Below are 17,801 nucleotides of genomic sequence, written 5' to 3'. Positions count from 1 at the left end.
TTCAAAGCTCTTTCTACAATATAAGGTCTAAGCCAGGGTTGCACACATTGCGCACGTAATATGAAGGCGCTTGCAGAGATGGGTACGTAGAAAACCTCAAGTATAATACAAGGTATTTTACGTGTATTATACACGTATTATACATGAGTTTTCTACATGTGTATTATACATAAGGCTAATTTTGAGAAACATAACCCTAAATCTGCTTGTTTCGAATTTCTAATTTTCAAAAGTTCTGAAATTGGCAAAAATTAATTATCAATGCCAAGAAGACTAGAATAAGGAGGTCTAACTCAGGTAGTGGGGGTACGTAAAGAATTGGTTTTCGTGGTAGGCCGAAAGGCAGAGTGTGCGGTAGACTTCTGCGCACACCAATACATATACATTTTTGTTGCCTCGTTAAGAATCGTGAATCGCCCCAATTTCATACGTATACTTACCATACCCCCACTACCTGAGTTAGACCTCCTTATTCTAGTCTTCTTGATCAATGCTTTGATAAAATTTAAATTATATTAGTATTTCTCTTCTAAATTAAGAACGGAAGCACATTTAAAATGTTAAAATTTTTTTTACGAAATTATTGCAAATAAAAAAATATTATTTAACTCAACTGAAAGTTTTCAATTGACCAATATTTAAATATTTTATTTAGTAATTAATACTTATTTATCAACAATAAACCAGAAAGTAAATAACAAAAAGAGGTTACGTTGTCACTGCGCTTGCGAACCAACGCGTTAGTCACGCAACACAAACATTTAGGAACAAATTGGGATCGGCTAAACTGCAATACGCCATCTGGTGGGGACCCATTATCTCCCTCCATTTTCTTTCTTTGTCTCTCTTCAATTAATAGGTTAGAAAGAGTAGAAAAAACAAAATGGAGGGAGAGAATGGGTCAAAGTTACTAGATTGTTACTAGACCACCGTTCCCAATTGGAGAAAGGCCTTATGGCAGAGCCCTTAGCAGAATATATTCGCGAAACATAGCATGTGTTATGAAAGGATAGAGATATATTTGTATCATTTTCTATTGGGAACCGCAGAGCTGCAATACGCCATCTGGTGTCGACCCACTTACGGTAGCCATTTTTTATTTTGTCTCTGTCTAACACGAAGCTGAAGTACGCAACGTTTATGATAAACGATTTTTAAAGAAATAATTTCTTAAGGGCATCCCGGAGAAAATAATGGTTTTGTAGATTTCTTCTCATTTGAAAAAAATAGAATATTTTAGGTTGTAATTTTTTGGAAATAATAGAGGAAGGTACCCTGCCAGGGGCTCTTCTCGGAATTTTGCATAATCTTGATAAATAATTATTGAAAAAAATGTTTAAACATTGGCAAAAAGGGGTTTCGTAAATTACTTCTCATCTTTAAAGGATAAAGTATTTCGAGTTGGCATTTGGAGGAATAATAGAGGAAGGGTTACTGAGTGGGGCTCTTCTCCATTTTTGCAATAATATTGTGAGGAAATTATTTTATTAAAGATTTAAAGTGGAGTAATTTGGGGTAAGTTAGTTCAGCAGCGGCCACTAGCTAGAATTGGCGCCACCTTCTGGGCCACTGACACATAGATTCAATGTCTGTGTGCTCGCCTCCCCTACTGTCCCCACTTCTGTCAAAAATCCAACTTTTATAATCACGATTTTCAATACTTTTCAACAAAGTTACTTGTAAAAATGGAGATGATTCTTAATCAGCTCGCCCTCATCTAATTAATCCGACAAATCCGAACAAGATATTTCAAGTTATTTACGAGTAATATCTCGCGCGGGAAAACACTTTTAGGTTAGGGATTTTTACCGGATGGCCTTAAATAGAAAAATTCTAAAATTTTTTGCCTAAAAAATATTTTTTGTAGTTTTCATTAGTCAACAAATTATAAAAAATATTTTTTAGGCAAAAAATTATAGATATTTTCATTTTAAAAAATTATTTCTTTAAAAATCATTTATCATAAACGTTGCGTACTTCAGCTTTGTCTGTCTAACATATGTATAAAAAAAGAGACAAAACAGCAAAATGGTTGCCGCAAGTGGGTTCAGGGTTGAGTAGTTACACAAGATTTCGGATCCCAATCTCATACATCTCGTTCGCAAACGGTCTTCACGAATTCATTGTGCGTTTGCTCTTACATATTCCAAGCTTTATTATAGAAAGGGCTTAAATTTTTATGTTTCTATTTACGCTATTCAGAACTTTCAGATGTTTATATCTTAATATTTATTTAACCTATATTGGATGTAATATTTTAAATTGTTGATTTAAAAAGTAGAGAGTTATATATTTTTTCTCATTAGGTAAAGTATATATATAAATATTGATACCTTTTTCTTTTTTCTTTTTTAAATTGAAAATAAGTATAAAAAAGTGTATAAAATTTTCACTTTATGTTATTATCTTCTTTTATAATTGAATCTATTTAAAATCGAATTTCGTATATATATATATTTAGGTAAATTTTTCGAAATTTATATTTACGATTATAAGTATTTCTAATTTCCAATAAGATTGTGATAAAATGAATTCTTTAAAAAATTTTTAAAAATTAACCTATTAATAAAAGTTTTCACAAATTTATCGACATTATGTATATATGAGGCATTTCTTATGAGAATACGGGGTCATGTCACGGATTTTTCTCAAAATTTGATAAATTGTATTGATAGTGGTGCTAAATAAGTGTACAAATTTTGAATTTTAAATTTTTAATATTTTTCGAGATATTTGCAATAACAAATTTGAGCAATATTTTTTTGCTTTACTTATAACTTTTTTCCTATTAAAAATAGAGAAAAAGGTTGTAAATGTTTTTTACGCAGAAGACCTTAAACTTTTAGAAAAAAATTATTTTTTTTTTAAATATTAATTTTTAAACAATTTGTTTAAAAAATAAAATTTGTTTATAACTATTAAACATGTTCTCCCTCATTTAGAAACGCGAAAAAACTCATTAATATTGTTTAAGTCATAATAAATCTATAGTTAAATTTTTGAGATCGCATTATTTTTTGTTTTCGAGATATTAATTAATTAACTAACAAAAGTTAATAAAGAATGAAATATTCTACGTACAAATAAAATTAGAGTAATTTTAAAAACACCATTAGAATGCTTTTCAAAATCCGCATCCAACGAGCCATATATGAAATATTTCTGATGAACGGGTGTGAAATTAAAAATTAATAATAAAAATTATTTAAATAATTAATAACATTTAAGGAAATGAAGATAAACCATCAATTTATTTTTTATTTGAAAGATCATCTAATTCTGTGTCAAAAAAAGATTATTAAGTATTACTAAGAATCAAAAAATTCATTATAAAATGTTATTTAGAAAAAGACTGAAAAATACCATGCCGAGTAGGTAGGAAGCCCCCTCCAACTTGTGTCGTAGGGTGCTGAAACCTCAATTTTCAATAATCATCTGTTAATAATTTAGATTTGTTAAAAATGTTATTTACATTGGTTTTATTTAACACAGAATTAGATGATCTTCCAAATAAAAAAAGAATTGATGGTTTATCTTCATTTCCTTAAATGTTATTAATTATTAATTATTTAAATAATTTTTATTATTAATTATTAATTTCACACCCGTTCATCAGACATATTTCATATATGGCTCGTTGGATGCGTATTTTGATAAGTATTCTAATGGTGTTTTTAACATTACTCTAATTTTATTTGTTCGTAGAATATTTGAAGGGTAGAATGACAAAAGGGGTCAAGCGCCAATTCACTGTTTTTACAGGAAGTAAAAAAAACATTTTTAAAAATTTTGCAGGTCATTTAAAAAAAAACTGAGAAAACCGTTTCGATATATTAGTATGTTTTAATAAATAAACAACAATTTGTTGAAATAAACCTACATATTAACGATAAAATTAAAAAAAACTGTGGTTCCTTGAGGTTATATCAACTGCGCACATTTTCTTTAAGCATTAATTATAAAAAAAATATACAGTTTAAAGAAAAACTGGAAAATTAGTTTCTTTCTATGGAATCGACGAAATTAATAGAAAAAAAAATTCCTTTAAAAAATTGTTTGTTTTCAAGAAAATTACGAATTAATTGCTTGCTTTGGAATTGAGCAATACTTTCATCTTTAAATTCAATTGTTCACTTAGTATAACCATAAAAATATTTAAAAATTAATAACAAAATGATTTTAAAATTGTTTAAAATTGAAAATACATTATTATTATTATTATTAATTTTATTAATTAAAATATTATTAAAATAAAATTAAAATAAAATATTAAAATAAAACCTAAAAAAATAATATTTTTTTTTATTTTGATAATATTATTGACTCATCACTTTCTTTTGTTTTTCAATCAGGTTGCAATAAAGTAAATTTAAGGCTATTTTATTAATTTAATTTTTATTAAAAACTGATTTAAATACGCAATAAAAAAGGAAATCCTTCTACAGAAATGTGTAAATGAATTTTCTTGATTTTTTTATGCAAAAACCTCATTTTCGATAAATTGGCGCTTGACCCCTTTTGTCATTCTACCCTTCATTTCATTTTTTATTAACTTTTGTTAGTTAATTAATTAATATCTCGAAAACAAAAAATTATGCCATCTCAAAAATTTAACTATCGATTTATTTAGCACCACTATCACTACAATTTACTGAATTTTTAGAAAAATCCGAGACATGACATTCTCATAAGAAATGTCTCATACATATAAACAACGGTTTTCAAATATTCACTTGAGCATTTTTTGTGTTGCGTTTGATAGCCCGCAGCGCTCTAGTAAAAAAAAGAATGTTAATTTTCTATGATTTAACATTTTAGTTTTACTTTTTCATCTATATCCTATTAGAAAAAAAATCTCAGCTTTTGTTTTAAAAAAAGTTGTCTTTTCCCAAAAAAAGGAAAATTTTCTTTTCATATAATTTTTTTTAAAATACATTTTATTATTAATCGAAATAAAATTGCTATTGAAACTGATATTGATTAAAACTTTTTGTATTTCATAAAAAAAAAAAAAAAAAATATTAAAAAGAAACTGTTGATTATTTTGTATTGAACCCTTCCCCCCCCTCCCCATATATATAATTTGTAAAAGTGATAAAATTAGCTCAAAAAAATTTTCTAGTATATGTTAATTTTTTTCAGGATCATTAAAGTACAATGGATAAAAATTGACAGACTTTTATATATAATTAGTAAAAAATGTTTAACAAACTAAGAGCTAATGTCATGTGCAGATTCCGAAACGCTGTGAGGTCAAAAAATATTGCTCGTATCCAATATATACTTTCTAATGAAAATGTTGTAGAGATTGTTGACAGTTGTGGTAATACGTTTCTTCATTTTGTGGCTGAAAATGGGACCGTCGATACTGCGACTCAGCTATTGAATATTGGATTAAATATTCACTCCCAAAATAAATACGGAAAAACGCCTATTTTCTATTCTTTTCAAAATTCTTTTCAAATGGTTAAAATTCTATTCAATCAAGAAACTAAGCTCAATTCCAATTTACTTAGTCATGCATTATATTTTGGCACTGAAGAAATTGTTTTATTTTTGTTACGTAATTTAACAATTGATTTCAAATGTCCGAATAATTCGTTACCGAATAGAATTTCCGTTAAAACTAAAAATCTAATTGAAGAATCAGATGTGCTTGATAAATTACAGATATCAGAAAATCTAATAAAATTTCTTCTATCAAATAAAGAATATTTAATAGCAAGTGATAAATATTATTCGCTGTTAATTTTCTTTGCTGCTAAAATTGGTTCGAACGATATTTTACAATTAATATTAAACGATTGTCATAAATATTTAACAAATAAAAGAATAAATAAAAATGAAATTCAGCCGGAAGCTTTGAATATTCGAAATGAAAAGGGTGAAACAGCGCTACATTATGCGGTTAGTCAACAACATGTTGATGCAGTGAAATTTCTTTTGGAGAAAGGAGCTAATCCAAATTCTAAGTCTAAAATTAAATTTACACCACTTCACTATGCAGCGCGACTTGAAAATCAAGAGATTTGTGTAATTCTCCTTGATTATGGAGCCAATGTTAATCCAAACGAAGATGGTTTTGATAATCCTTTGCATTTGGTTAGCGGATATCTTATGGGGAAAATATTTCATGGTTTTGACGAATTAACAATCAACGTATTTCGTCGTTTTAAAGGAAATTGTACAATTAATCAAGAAATTATGAAACTATTTCTTACACATGGAGCTGATCCAAATAAGCGAGGTAATAATGGTATGCCAATTTTTATTCAATTTTGTAAACGTAGACGTATTGAGGAGATGAAAATTCTTTTGGAATTTGGAGCAAATATTCGAATTGCTGACGATGATGGAAATACAGCTCTACATCATGCAAGTACATCAATTCCAATCATCGATTTACTACTAAAAAATGGTCTTGAAATTGATGTCAAAAATAAAGAAGAAAATACTCCTCTAATGCATCACTTACAGAAGGAATTTAATCCGAACATGAAATTGGTTGAATATCTTTTGGATCATGGTTCAAGTATTACTGCTGTAAATAAAAGCGGCTATTCTGTATTTGACATTGCCATAAATTACGATCATATTGTCAGTGTTCTTACTTTATTGGAATTTGGTGCAGACAAAATATTAAAACACAATTTGGATTCTAAAAATACACATATAACGGGCACACATTGTTATGGTAGATTTGATCATCCAAAAATGTATTTATATATAAACAATTTAAAGATTTTAATTTCTTATATAGCGTTAAAGAGAGAAAATATAAATGATTATTTCGTTTGTTGTTTAAATCCTAATAATTTTTCAGGATTTATAATATTTAATGAAATAAAACTTGAATTAGAGACATTAAAAACGCGAAAAATTTTAAACAAAGTTGGAATATGTTATTCGTATTATGATTTTTTGGCACGAGATTTAACAACTGCAGTACGAATTATTAAGAATCCTATTATGAAACAACAATTATCAAATGTTGAAAATTTTCGAGATTTACGTTACTATAAACTATTTATTCAGCATCGATTTAAATGGGCTAATGATTTGGAAGAATCTTTGGATGAAATAGTAAATTTTCTTTTGAATTTCGGAAAGATCAGATTACCAATTCTAGTTATTGAGATAATTCTCAGTTATTTTACTTATCGTGATTTTCAATGTTTTGGAAAGATTTTATCCGAAATAAAAAATTAAACATTCGTAGGTATATAATATCATGTTTTAAAGATTTTTATTGAACGGTTTATTAATGAGAATAAAAATCGGAATTCGTTTTTTTAAATTGTTAAGAATGATAACAAGAATTTTTTTTTATTTAAAAAATTGTCTGTTACGTTCTTATTTCAAAATAGCATCTAATTTAATAAGAATGATTGTGCCTTAAATTTATTTTTATTATATTATTATTATTATTATCATTATTATCAACTGTATTGCGTAATTAAAAGCGATGACAAATAAAATTAGTTTTAAATATATATAAATTATTAGCAACTTTTTTATTTTACCGTATATTTTAATATAATTTGACTTTTGTCAAATTGCTTAGAAATTGAAAATTTATGCAACACTTTTTCATAAAAATTATCAAATTATTTATTTTTTGATAGATTGCTTCTAATGTTTTTGTAATTAAGAAATTGGTGTAAAATTTTCTTTATTACACTTAAAAAAATTCATGCTAAATTTGACTAAATTTTAACTATTTCACCTAGTTCCAGGAGGCGCCTATGAACAAACAGTAGTTGAAACAACTATGTAAAAATAATTGGCAGATTAAATGTAAAGTTTAGTAAAAATTACCACTTTTACAGTAAATTTATAACTAAATAAAGAAGTTATTTCAATGATTTTTTGTCAGTCAAATTAACTGTTTCATTAGGTTGCAGTAACTAATTTTCATAGTTCCCGGAGGCGCCTATTGACAAAAAGTAGTTGAGACAACTATGTAAAAACGGTTAAATCAACTGTAAAATTCAGTAAAAAAAACTATTCAAATAGTAAAATTATTATTTTAATTTTAAATTAAAAACAAAATTTTTAAATTAATTTTTTTTAATTACGTATAATTCTAGTCCCAGATGTAAAAAAGGCTATAATTAGTAATAGTAAATTCTGTTTCCATCAGAAACGTTTAAATCAATTTAATTTTGATATTATTAGTGGTAATAGAGTGAGTTTTAGTGAGAAAGAAACAAATATTAATCATTTATTACAAATTTTGATGAAAAGTTGATTTTAAGTTGATTCTAATTCATAAACAGTTTTCCCGCTACAAAATGTAATTCTTGGCAAATTGCTCGACTTTGTTTTTCTTCCTGACATTGGTCCAATATCTATTGAATAAACTCCTCCAGGTAAATTTCTGACTCCACATATAGTCTATAATAGCAGATTTTGATAAATATATTTTTAAATTATAAACTAATTGTATATTTACGATTAAGGAAGTTCTCCCCCTCCAACGTCAGTCAAATCAATGCCCATTTAAGTTTTCATTTGTATCACGTAGTACTAGCTCAACGCTTGGCAACGTTGGATTATATTTCCCCCGTTCCGTTTCGTGTCGTCTGCTATTGTTTGATTTATTTTCGTTAAATAATAATAATAATAATTTATTATTTTAAAAATCTTAATTTTTTATAAGCAAATTCAAATTATTATTCATTATTATGAATCTTTGAAGAATATACTATTATATGTATATACTACTTATATTACTTTCAAATTTCGCGCTTTTTCTATACCTAACCTACAAGACGCAACGTTGCCAAGCGTTGTGCTAAGTAATTTCTGATTGTCAAAATACGGTGTTTTTTTAGACAAAATAATTAATTGTGAGTCTCCTAAGCCAGGTCTGATCAATTTTATTAAAAGTAAGTGAACATTGGCTATTAAACATTATGTATATAAAGTTCCAGTAATATCTTTTCGTCAGATTTTTCACAATTTGAGATTTCAGACCAAAAAATTCAATTTCCCATAAGAACCCGTGTTAAATGTGAAAAGAGAAAATTATTTATATCTTTTGTCAAAATCCACTTAGACCTCTAAAAATTTAACTACATCTTCTTTAAACCATTATCTATCAGTTTATCAAGTTTGATAATTAACTCTTCGTCATTTCTGTTTGCGAGAGAACTTCCTTAAATTTTATATATAAAAAATGTTTAATTTACCAAATGCATTTGTCGATCAACAATTCTGATATAATTGTTATCAGAACCTCCACATACATAGTATTTGCTGTTGATAAATTTTCCAGCATATAAATAACTTTCAAAAGCATCTGGCTGCAAATTGGCAATAAGTTTTCCAGACGAATAATCCCATAATTGAAGCGGATTTTTTTCCTGCCAGGAGCAAGTTAATATCTAAAAATTTTAAACGTACGATTAATACCTCTCGTGTGAAAATTAAAGTTGGGTTTATTATTTTTCTTCTATAGATTTAAAAAAGAAACCTCTTTTCCATTTTGACTAATGTCTATGGCTTCACCGCAAATATGAACACCACCAATATAACGTTGAGAAAAGGGTTGTCTGATGTCCCAAAACTGAATTGTATCGTCCCATCCACCGCTCACAAGTTCATGATTGGATGAGGGATTAAAACAAGCAGAAAAAACTCGTGATTTATGACCGTTCATAAACTCTGGTGTTCCACTGTAAACATAAACAGTGTAATTTTTTTTGAGATTTTTTCTATAATAAAAATAAAGCTAAAAATTTGTCATAAGTAATGCAAACCTAGATTGAAAGATTCTTTCCATTGTTTTTGTTTCCTCGTCATATAGAATAACTTTAGTGTCATCTCCCACTGTAACAAATTTAGGCAACTGAGGGTGATAGGCTAAACCAAGAGCTTGTCTATTTTCTCTAATAGTGTAAAGACACTGTCCGGATGGATAATGCCAGTTTTTAACACAACCATTGCAATCTAAAATTGTATCATTAAATTAACATAATTAATACATTTAAAAAAAAATAAATTTTAACCTCATTAAAATATCAAACAAATACCACAGATATCTACCTCAATCCCCAAGTCTCTTATATGAAAAAATCAAAAATTGTTCGAAGAATCCAAAAATTCTTTTGACCTAACTCAAAATCCGATGATCAAATAAAAAAGTAGGCCAAACACATTTATTCTAGACAAATTCCAGGTTAAAACTTTGGTGATATTTCAGAGCGAATATCTCAAAAATTTAATATTTCAAAAATTTTTCTAAATTTTATGTAAACATACCTACTATGCTGAGCTACACTTAAAAATATTTTGGAAAAATTTTCAAAAAATTAAATTTGCGAGATAATCGTTCGGGAACACCGCCAAAAAAATAGTCAAAAAGTTTCGAACAAAAAATGTGTGGGGCACTTTTTGATTGGTCCAGCGGATGCTGAGCTACACTCAAAAAATCGTGGAAAAAATTTTCGAAAAATAAAATTTGCGAGATAACCGCTAGGGAATACCGCCAAAAAAAAAGGCAAAAAGTTCCGAACAAAAAATGTATGGCGCACTTTTTGATTGGTCCAGCGGATGCTGAGCTACACTAAAAAACAAATTTGGAAAAAATTTAGAAAAATTAAATTTGCGAGATAATCGCTCCGCAATACCGCCAAAGTCATTAGAAGAAAGTTCTGAACAAAAAATGTATGGCGCACTTTTTCATTGGTCCAGCGGATGCTGAGCTACACTCAAATAAATTTAGGAAAAAATTTAGAAAAATTAAATTTGCGAGATAATCGCTCCGGAATACCGCCAAAGACATTAGAAGAAAGTTCTGAACAAAAAATGTATAGCGCACTTTTAGATTGGTCCAGCGGATGCTGAGCTACACACAAAAACATTTTTGAAAAATTTTCAAAAAATTAAATTTACGAGATAATCGCTCCGGAATACCGCCAAAGACATTAGAAAAAAGTTCTGAACAAAAAATGTATGGCGCACTTTTTGATTGGTCCAGCGGATGCTGAGCTACACTAGAAAACAAATTTGGAAAAAATTTAGAAAAATCAAATTTGCGAGATAATCGCTCCGGAATACCGCCAAAGTCATTAGAAGAAAGTTCTGAACAAAAATTGTATGGCGCACTTTTTGATTGGTCCAGCGGATGCTGAGCTACACACAAAAACATTTTGGAAAAATTTTCGAGATAATCGCTCCGCAATACCGCCAAAGTCATTAGAAGAAAGTTCTGAACGAAAAATGTATGGCGCACTTTTTGATTGGTCCAGCGGATGCTGAGCTACACTAGAAAACAAATTTGGAAAAAATTTAGAAAAATTAAATTTGCGAGATAATCGCTCCGCAATACCGCCAAAGTCATTAAAAGAAAGTTTCAATCAAAAAATGTATGGCGCACTTTTAGATTGGTCCAGCGGATGCTGAGCTACACTCAAATAAATTTAGGAAAAAATTTCGAAAAATTAAATTTTAGAGATAATCGTTCAGGAATACCGCCAAAGCCTTTAGTAAATAGTAGCGAACAAAAAATGTATGGCGCACTTTTTGATTGGTCCAGCGGATGCTGAGCTACACTAGAAAACAAATTTGGAAAAAATTTAGAAAAATTAAATTTGCGAGATAATCGCTCCGGAATACCGCCAAAGTCATTAGAAGAAAGTTCTGAACAAAAAATATATGGCGCACTTTTTGATTGGTCCAGCGGATGCTGAGCTACACACAAAAACATTTGGGTAAAATTTTCGAAAAATAAAATATGAGAGATATTCCTTCCGGAATACCGCCAATAAAATAGGGAAAAAGTTTTGAACAAAAAATGTATGGCGCACTTTTTGATTGGTCCAGCGGATGCTGAGCTACACTAGAAAACAAATTTGGAAAAAATTTAGAAAAATCAAATTTGCGAGATAATCGCTCCGGAATACCGCCAAAGTCATTAGAAGAAAGTTCTGAACAAAAATTGTATGGCGCACTTTTTGATTGGTCCAGCGGATGCTGAGCTACACACAAAAACATTTTGGAAAAATTTTCGAGATAATCGCTCCGCAATACCGCCAAAGTCATTAGAAGAAAGTTCTGAACGAAAAATGTATGGCGCACTTTTTGATTGGTCCAGCGGATGCTGAGCTACACTAGAAAACAAATTTGGAAAAAATTTAGAAAAATTAAATTTGCGAGATAATCGCTCCGCAATACCGCCAAAGTCATTAAAAGAAAGTTTCAATCAAAAAATGTATGGCGCACTTTTAGATTGGTCCAGCGGATGCTGAGCTACACTCAAATAAATTTAGGAAAAAATTTCGAAAAATTAAATTTTAGAGATAATCGTTCAGGAATACCGCCAAAGCCTTTAGTAAATAGTAGCGAACAAAAAATGTATGGCGCACTTTTTGATTGGTCCAGCGGATGCTGAGCTACACTAGAAAACAAATTTGGAAAAAATTTAGAAAAATTAAATTTGCGAGATAATCGCTCCGGAATACCGCCAAAGTCATTAGAAGAAAGTTCTGAACAAAAAATATATGGCGCACTTTTTGATTGGTCCAGCGGATGCTGAGCTACACACAAAAACATTTGGGTAAAATTTTCGAAAAATAAAATATGAGAGATATTCCTTCCGGAATACCGCCAATAAAATAGGGAAAAAGTTTTGAACAAAAAATGTATGGCGCACTTTTTGATTGGTCCAGCGGATGCTGAGCTACACTAGAAAACAAATTTGGAAAAAATTTAGAAAAATTAAATTTGCGAGATAATCGCTCCGGAATACCGCCAAAGTCATAAGAAGAAAGTTCTGAACAAAAAATATATGGCGCACTTTTTGATTGGTCCAGCGGATGCTGAGCTACACACAAAAACATTTGGAAAAAATTTAGAAAAATTAAATTTGCGAGATAATCGCTCCGGAATACTGCCAAAGTCATTAGAAGAAAGTTCTGAACAAAAAATATATGGCGCACTTTTTGATTGGTCCAGCGGATGCTGAGCTACACACAAAAACATTTGGGTAAAATTTTCGAAAAATAAAATATGAGAGATATTCCTTCCGGAATACCGCCAATAAAATAGGAAAAAAGTTTTGAACAAAAAATGTATGGCGCACTTTTTGATTGGTCCAGCGGATGCTGAGCTACACTAGAAAACAAATTTGGAAAAAATTTAGAAAAATTAAATTTGCGCGATAATCGCTCCGGAATACCGCTAAAGTCATTAGAAGAAAGTTCTGAACAAAAAATATATGGCGCACTTTTTGATTGGTCCAGCGGATGCTGAGCTACACTAGAAAACAAATTTGGAAAAAATTTAGAAAAATTTAATTTGCGAGATAATCGCGCCGGAATACCGCCAAAGTCATTAGAAGAAAGTTCTGAACAAAAAATGTATGGCGCACTTTTTGATTGGTCCAGCGGATTCTGAGCTACACTCAAATAAATTTAGAAAAAAATTTAGAAAAATTAAATTTGCGAGATAATCGCTCCGGAATACCGCCAAAGTCATTAGAAGAAAGTTCCGAACAAAAAATGTATAACGCACTTTTTGATTGGTCCAGCGGATGCTGAGCTACACTCAAATAAATTTAGGAAAAAATTTCGAAAAATTAAATTTTAGAGATAATCGTTCAGGAATACCGCCAATAAAATAGGGAAAAAGTTTCGAACAAAAAATGTATGGCGCACTTTTTGATTGGTCCAGCGGATGCTGAGCTACACTCAAATAAATTTAGGAAAAAATTTCGAAAAATTAAATTTTAGAGATAATCGTTCAGGAATACCGCCAAAGCCTTTAGTAAATAGTAGCGAACAAAAAATGTATGGCGCACTTTTTGATTGGTCCAGCGGATGCTGAGCTACACACAAAAACATTTGGGTAAAATTTTCGAAAAATAAAATATGAGAGATATTCCTTCCGGAATACCGCCAATAAAATAGGGAAAAAGTTTCGAACAAAAAATGTATGGCGCACTTTTTGATTGGTCCAGCGGATGCTGAGCTACACTCAAATAAATTTAGGAAAAAATTTCGAAAAATTAAACTTTAGAGATAATCGTTTAGGAATACCGCCAATGCCTTTAGTAAATAGTAGCGAACAAAAAATGTATGGCGCACTTTTTGATTGGTCCAGCGGATGCTGAGCTACACTAGAAAACAAATTTGGAAAAAATTTAGAAAAATTAAATTTGCGAGATAATCGCTCCGGAATACCGCCAAAGTCATAAGAAGAAAGTTCTGGACAAAAAATATATGGCGCACTTTTTGATTGCTCCAGCGGATGCTGAGCTACACACAAAAACATTTGGGAAAAATTTTCGAAAAATAAAATATGAGAGATATTCCTTCCGGAATACCGCCAATAAAATAGGGAAAAAGTTTCGAACAAAAAATGTATGGCGCACTTTTTGATTGGTCCAGCGGATGCTGAGCTACACTCAAATAAATTTAGGAAAAAATTTCGAAAAATTAAATTTTAGAGATAATCGTTCAGGAATACCGCCAAAGCCTTTAGTAAATAGTAGCGAACAAAAAATGTATGGCGCACTTTTTGATTGGTCCAGCGGATGCTGAGCTACACTCAAATAAATTTAGGAAAAAATTTCGAAAAATTAAACTTTAGAGATAATCGTTTAGGAATACCGCCAATGCCTTTAGTAAATAGTAGCGAACAAAAAATGTATGGCGCACTTTTTGATTGGTCCAGCGGATGCTGAGCTACACTAGAAAACAAATTTGGAAAAAATTTAGAAAAATTAAATTTGCGAGATAATCGCTCCGGAATACCGCCAAAGTCATAAGAAGAAAGTTCTGAACAAAAAATATATGGCTCACTTTTTGATTGGTCCAGCGGATGCTGAGCTACACACAAAAACATTTGGGTAAAATTTTCGAAAAATAAAATATGAGAGATATTCCTTCCGGAATACCGCCAATAAAATAGGGAAAAAGTTTCGAACAAAAAATGTATGGCGCACTTTTTGATTGGTCCAGCGGATGCTGAGCTACACTCAAATAAATTTAGGAAAAAATTTAGAAAAATTAAATTTGCGAGATAATCGCTCCGGAATACCGCCAAAGTCATTAGAAGAAAGTTCCGAACAAAAAATGTATAACGCACTTTTTGATTGGTCCAGCGGATGCTGAGCTACACACAAAAACATTTGGGAAAAATTTTCGAAAAATAAAATATGAGAGATATTCCTTCCGGAATACCGCCAATAAAATAGGGAAAAAGTTTCGAACAAAAAATGTATGGCGCACTTTTTGATTGGTCCAGCGGATGCTGAGCTACACTCAAATAAATTTAGGAAAAAATTTCGAAAAATTAAATTTTAGAGATAATCGTTCAGGAATACCGCCAATAAAATAGGGAAAAAGTTTCGAACAAAAATCGTATGGCGCACTTTTTGATTGGTCCAGCGGATGCTGAGCTACACACAAAAACATTTGGAAAAAATTTAGAAAAATTAAATTTGCGAGATAATCGCTCCGGAATACTGCCAAAGTCATTAGAAGAAAGTTCTGAACAAAAAATATATGGCGCACTTTTTGATTGGTCCAGCGGATGCTGAGCTACACACAAAAACATTTGGGTAAAATTTTCGAAAAATAAAATATGAGAGATATTCCTTCCGGAATACCGCCAATAAAATAGGAAAAAAGTTTTGAACAAAAAATGTATGGCGCACTTTTTGATTGGTCCAGCGGATGCTGAGCTACACTAGAAAACAAATTTGGAAAAAATTTAGAAAAATTAAATTTGCGCGATAATCGCTCCGGAATACCGCTAAAGTCATTAGAAGAAAGTTCTGAACAAAAAATATATGGCGCACTTTTTGATTGGTCCAGCGGATGCTGAGCTACACTAGAAAACAAATTTGGAAAAAATTTAGAAAAATTTAATTTGCGAGATAATCGCGCCGGAATACCGCCAAAGTCATTAGAAGAAAGTTCTGAACAAAAAATGTATGGCGCACTTTTTGATTGGTCCAGCGGATTCTGAGCTACACTCAAATAAATTTAGAAAAAAATTTAGAAAAATTAAATTTGCGAGATAATCGCTCCGGAATACCGCCAAAGTCATTAGAAGAAAGTTCCGAACAAAAAATGTATAACGCACTTTTTGATTGGTCCAGCGGATGCTGAGCTACACTCAAATAAATTTAGGAAAAAATTTCGAAAAATTAAATTTTAGAGATAATCGTTCAGGAATACCGCCAATAAAATAGGGAAAAAGTTTCGAACAAAAAATGTATGGCGCACTTTTTGATTGGTCCAGCGGATGCTGAGCTACACTCAAATAAATTTAGGAAAAAATTTCGAAAAATTAAATTTTAGAGATAATCGTTCAGGAATACCGCCAAAGCCTTTAGTAAATAGTAGCGAACAAAAAATGTATGGCGCACTTTTTGATTGGTCCAGCGGATGCTGAGCTACACACAAAAACATTTGGGTAAAATTTTCGAAAAATAAAATATGAGAGATATTCCTTCCGGAATACCGCCAATAAAATAGGGAAAAAGTTTCGAACAAAAAATGTATGGCGCACTTTTTGATTGGTCCAGCGGATGCTGAGCTACACTCAAATAAATTTAGGAAAAAATTTCGAAAAATTAAACTTTAGAGATAATCGTTTAGGAATACCGCCAATGCCTTTAGTAAATAGTAGCGAACAAAAAATGTATGGCGCACTTTTTGATTGGTCCAGCGGATGCTGAGCTACACTAGAAAACAAATTTGGAAAAAATTTAGAAAAATTAAATTTGCGAGATAATCGCTCCGGAATACCGCCAAAGTCATAAGAAGAAAGTTCTGGACAAAAAATATATGGCGCACTTTTTGATTGGTCCAGCGGATGCTGAGCTACACACAAAAACATTTGGGAAAAATTTTCGAAAAATAAAATATGAGAGATATTCCTTCCGGAATACCGCCAATAAAATAGGGAAAAAGTTTCGAACAAAAAATGTATGGCGCACTTTTTGATTGGTCCAGCGGATGCTGAGCTACACTCAAATAAATTTAGGAAAAAATTTCGAAAAATTAAATTTTAGAGATAATCGTTCAGGAATACCGCCAAAGCCTTTAGTAAATAGTAGCGAACAAAAAATGTATGGCGCACTTTTTGATTGGTCCAGCGGATGCTGAGCTACACTCAAATAAATTTAGGAAAAAATTTCGAAAAATTAAACTTTAGAGATAATCGTTTAGGAATACCGCCAATGCCTTTAATAAATAGTAGCGAACAAAAAATGTATGGCGCACTTTTTGATTGGTCCAGCGGATGCTGAGCTACACTAGAAAACAAATTTGGAAAAAATTTAGAAAAATTAAATTTGCGAGATAATCGCTCCGGAATACCGCCAAAGTCATAAGAAGAAAGTTCTGAACAAAAAATATATGGCTCACTTTTTGATTGGTCCAGCGGATGCTGAGCTACACACAAAAACATTTGGGTAAAATTTTCGAAAAATAAAATATGAGAGATATTCCTTCCGGAATACCGCCAATAAAATAGGGAAAAAGTTTCGAACAAAAAATGTATGGCGCACTTTTTGATTGGTCCAGCGGATGCTGAGCTACACTCAAATAAATTTAGGAAAAAATTTAGAAAAATTAAATTTGCGAGATAATCGCTCCGGAATACCGCCAAAGTCATTAGAAGAAAGTTCCGAACAAAAAATGTATAACGCACTTTTTGATTGGTCCAGCGGATGCTGAGCTACACACAAAAACATTTGGGAAAAATTTTCGAAAAATAAAATATGAGAGATATTCCTTCCGGAATACCGCCAATAAAATAGGGAAAAAGTTTCGAACAAAAAA

At 30.5% G+C, this 17,801-nt stretch overlaps 2 protein-coding genes across 3 annotated transcripts in view; one reads left to right on the top strand and one right to left on the bottom strand.

Moving 5' to 3' along the window:
* The first annotated feature begins 2,201 nt into the window (after positions 1 to 2,201).
* Positions 2,202 to 7,384, top strand: LOC127289442 (ankyrin-1-like). Its single transcript, XM_051317375.1, has 2 exons — positions 2,202 to 2,306; positions 5,143 to 7,384. Exon 2 carries the CDS (start codon positions 5,200 to 5,202, stop codon positions 7,207 to 7,209), a length of 2,010 nt encoding a protein of 669 aa, XP_051173332.1. The 5' UTR covers positions 2,202 to 2,306; positions 5,143 to 5,199; the 3' UTR covers positions 7,210 to 7,384.
* A 760-nt stretch (positions 7,385 to 8,144) lies between these two features.
* The window catches only part of LOC127289427 (uncharacterized WD repeat-containing protein alr2800-like), a 45,194-nt gene continuing 35,537 nt past the window's right edge, over positions 8,145 to 17,801 (bottom strand). Inside the window, exons 3-6 of one of the 2 annotated variants that reach the window (XM_051317360.1) lie at positions 9,765 to 9,954; positions 9,479 to 9,680; positions 9,195 to 9,389; positions 8,145 to 8,397 (exon numbers count right to left, since the gene is read on the bottom strand). In XM_051317360.1, the coding sequence (XP_051173317.1) occupies positions 8,254 to 8,397; positions 9,195 to 9,389; positions 9,479 to 9,680; positions 9,765 to 9,954 (731 nt within the window). In that variant the 3' untranslated portion in view covers positions 8,145 to 8,253. The remainder of the gene's footprint in view (positions 8,398 to 9,194; positions 9,390 to 9,478; positions 9,681 to 9,764; positions 9,955 to 17,801) is intronic. The other variant, XM_051317362.1, reaches the window with a different exon arrangement.

This window comes from Leptopilina boulardi, unplaced genomic scaffold, assembly GCF_019393585.1.
Source record: "Leptopilina boulardi isolate dan_hultmark-lab unplaced genomic scaffold, ZJU_Lbou_2.1 LbouV2_408, whole genome shotgun sequence".
Classification (NCBI taxonomy): Eukaryota; Metazoa; Arthropoda; class Insecta; order Hymenoptera; family Figitidae; genus Leptopilina; species Leptopilina boulardi.
The sequence above is the reverse complement of the archived record's forward strand: the minus strand, read 5'-3'. Positions and strand labels throughout refer to the sequence as shown.

Excerpts from the sequence above, each read along its gene's own strand:
- LOC127289442 (XM_051317375.1), top strand. The coding sequence starts at position 5,200 with ATGTTTAACAAACTAAGAGCTAATGTCATGTGCAGATTCCGAAACGCT.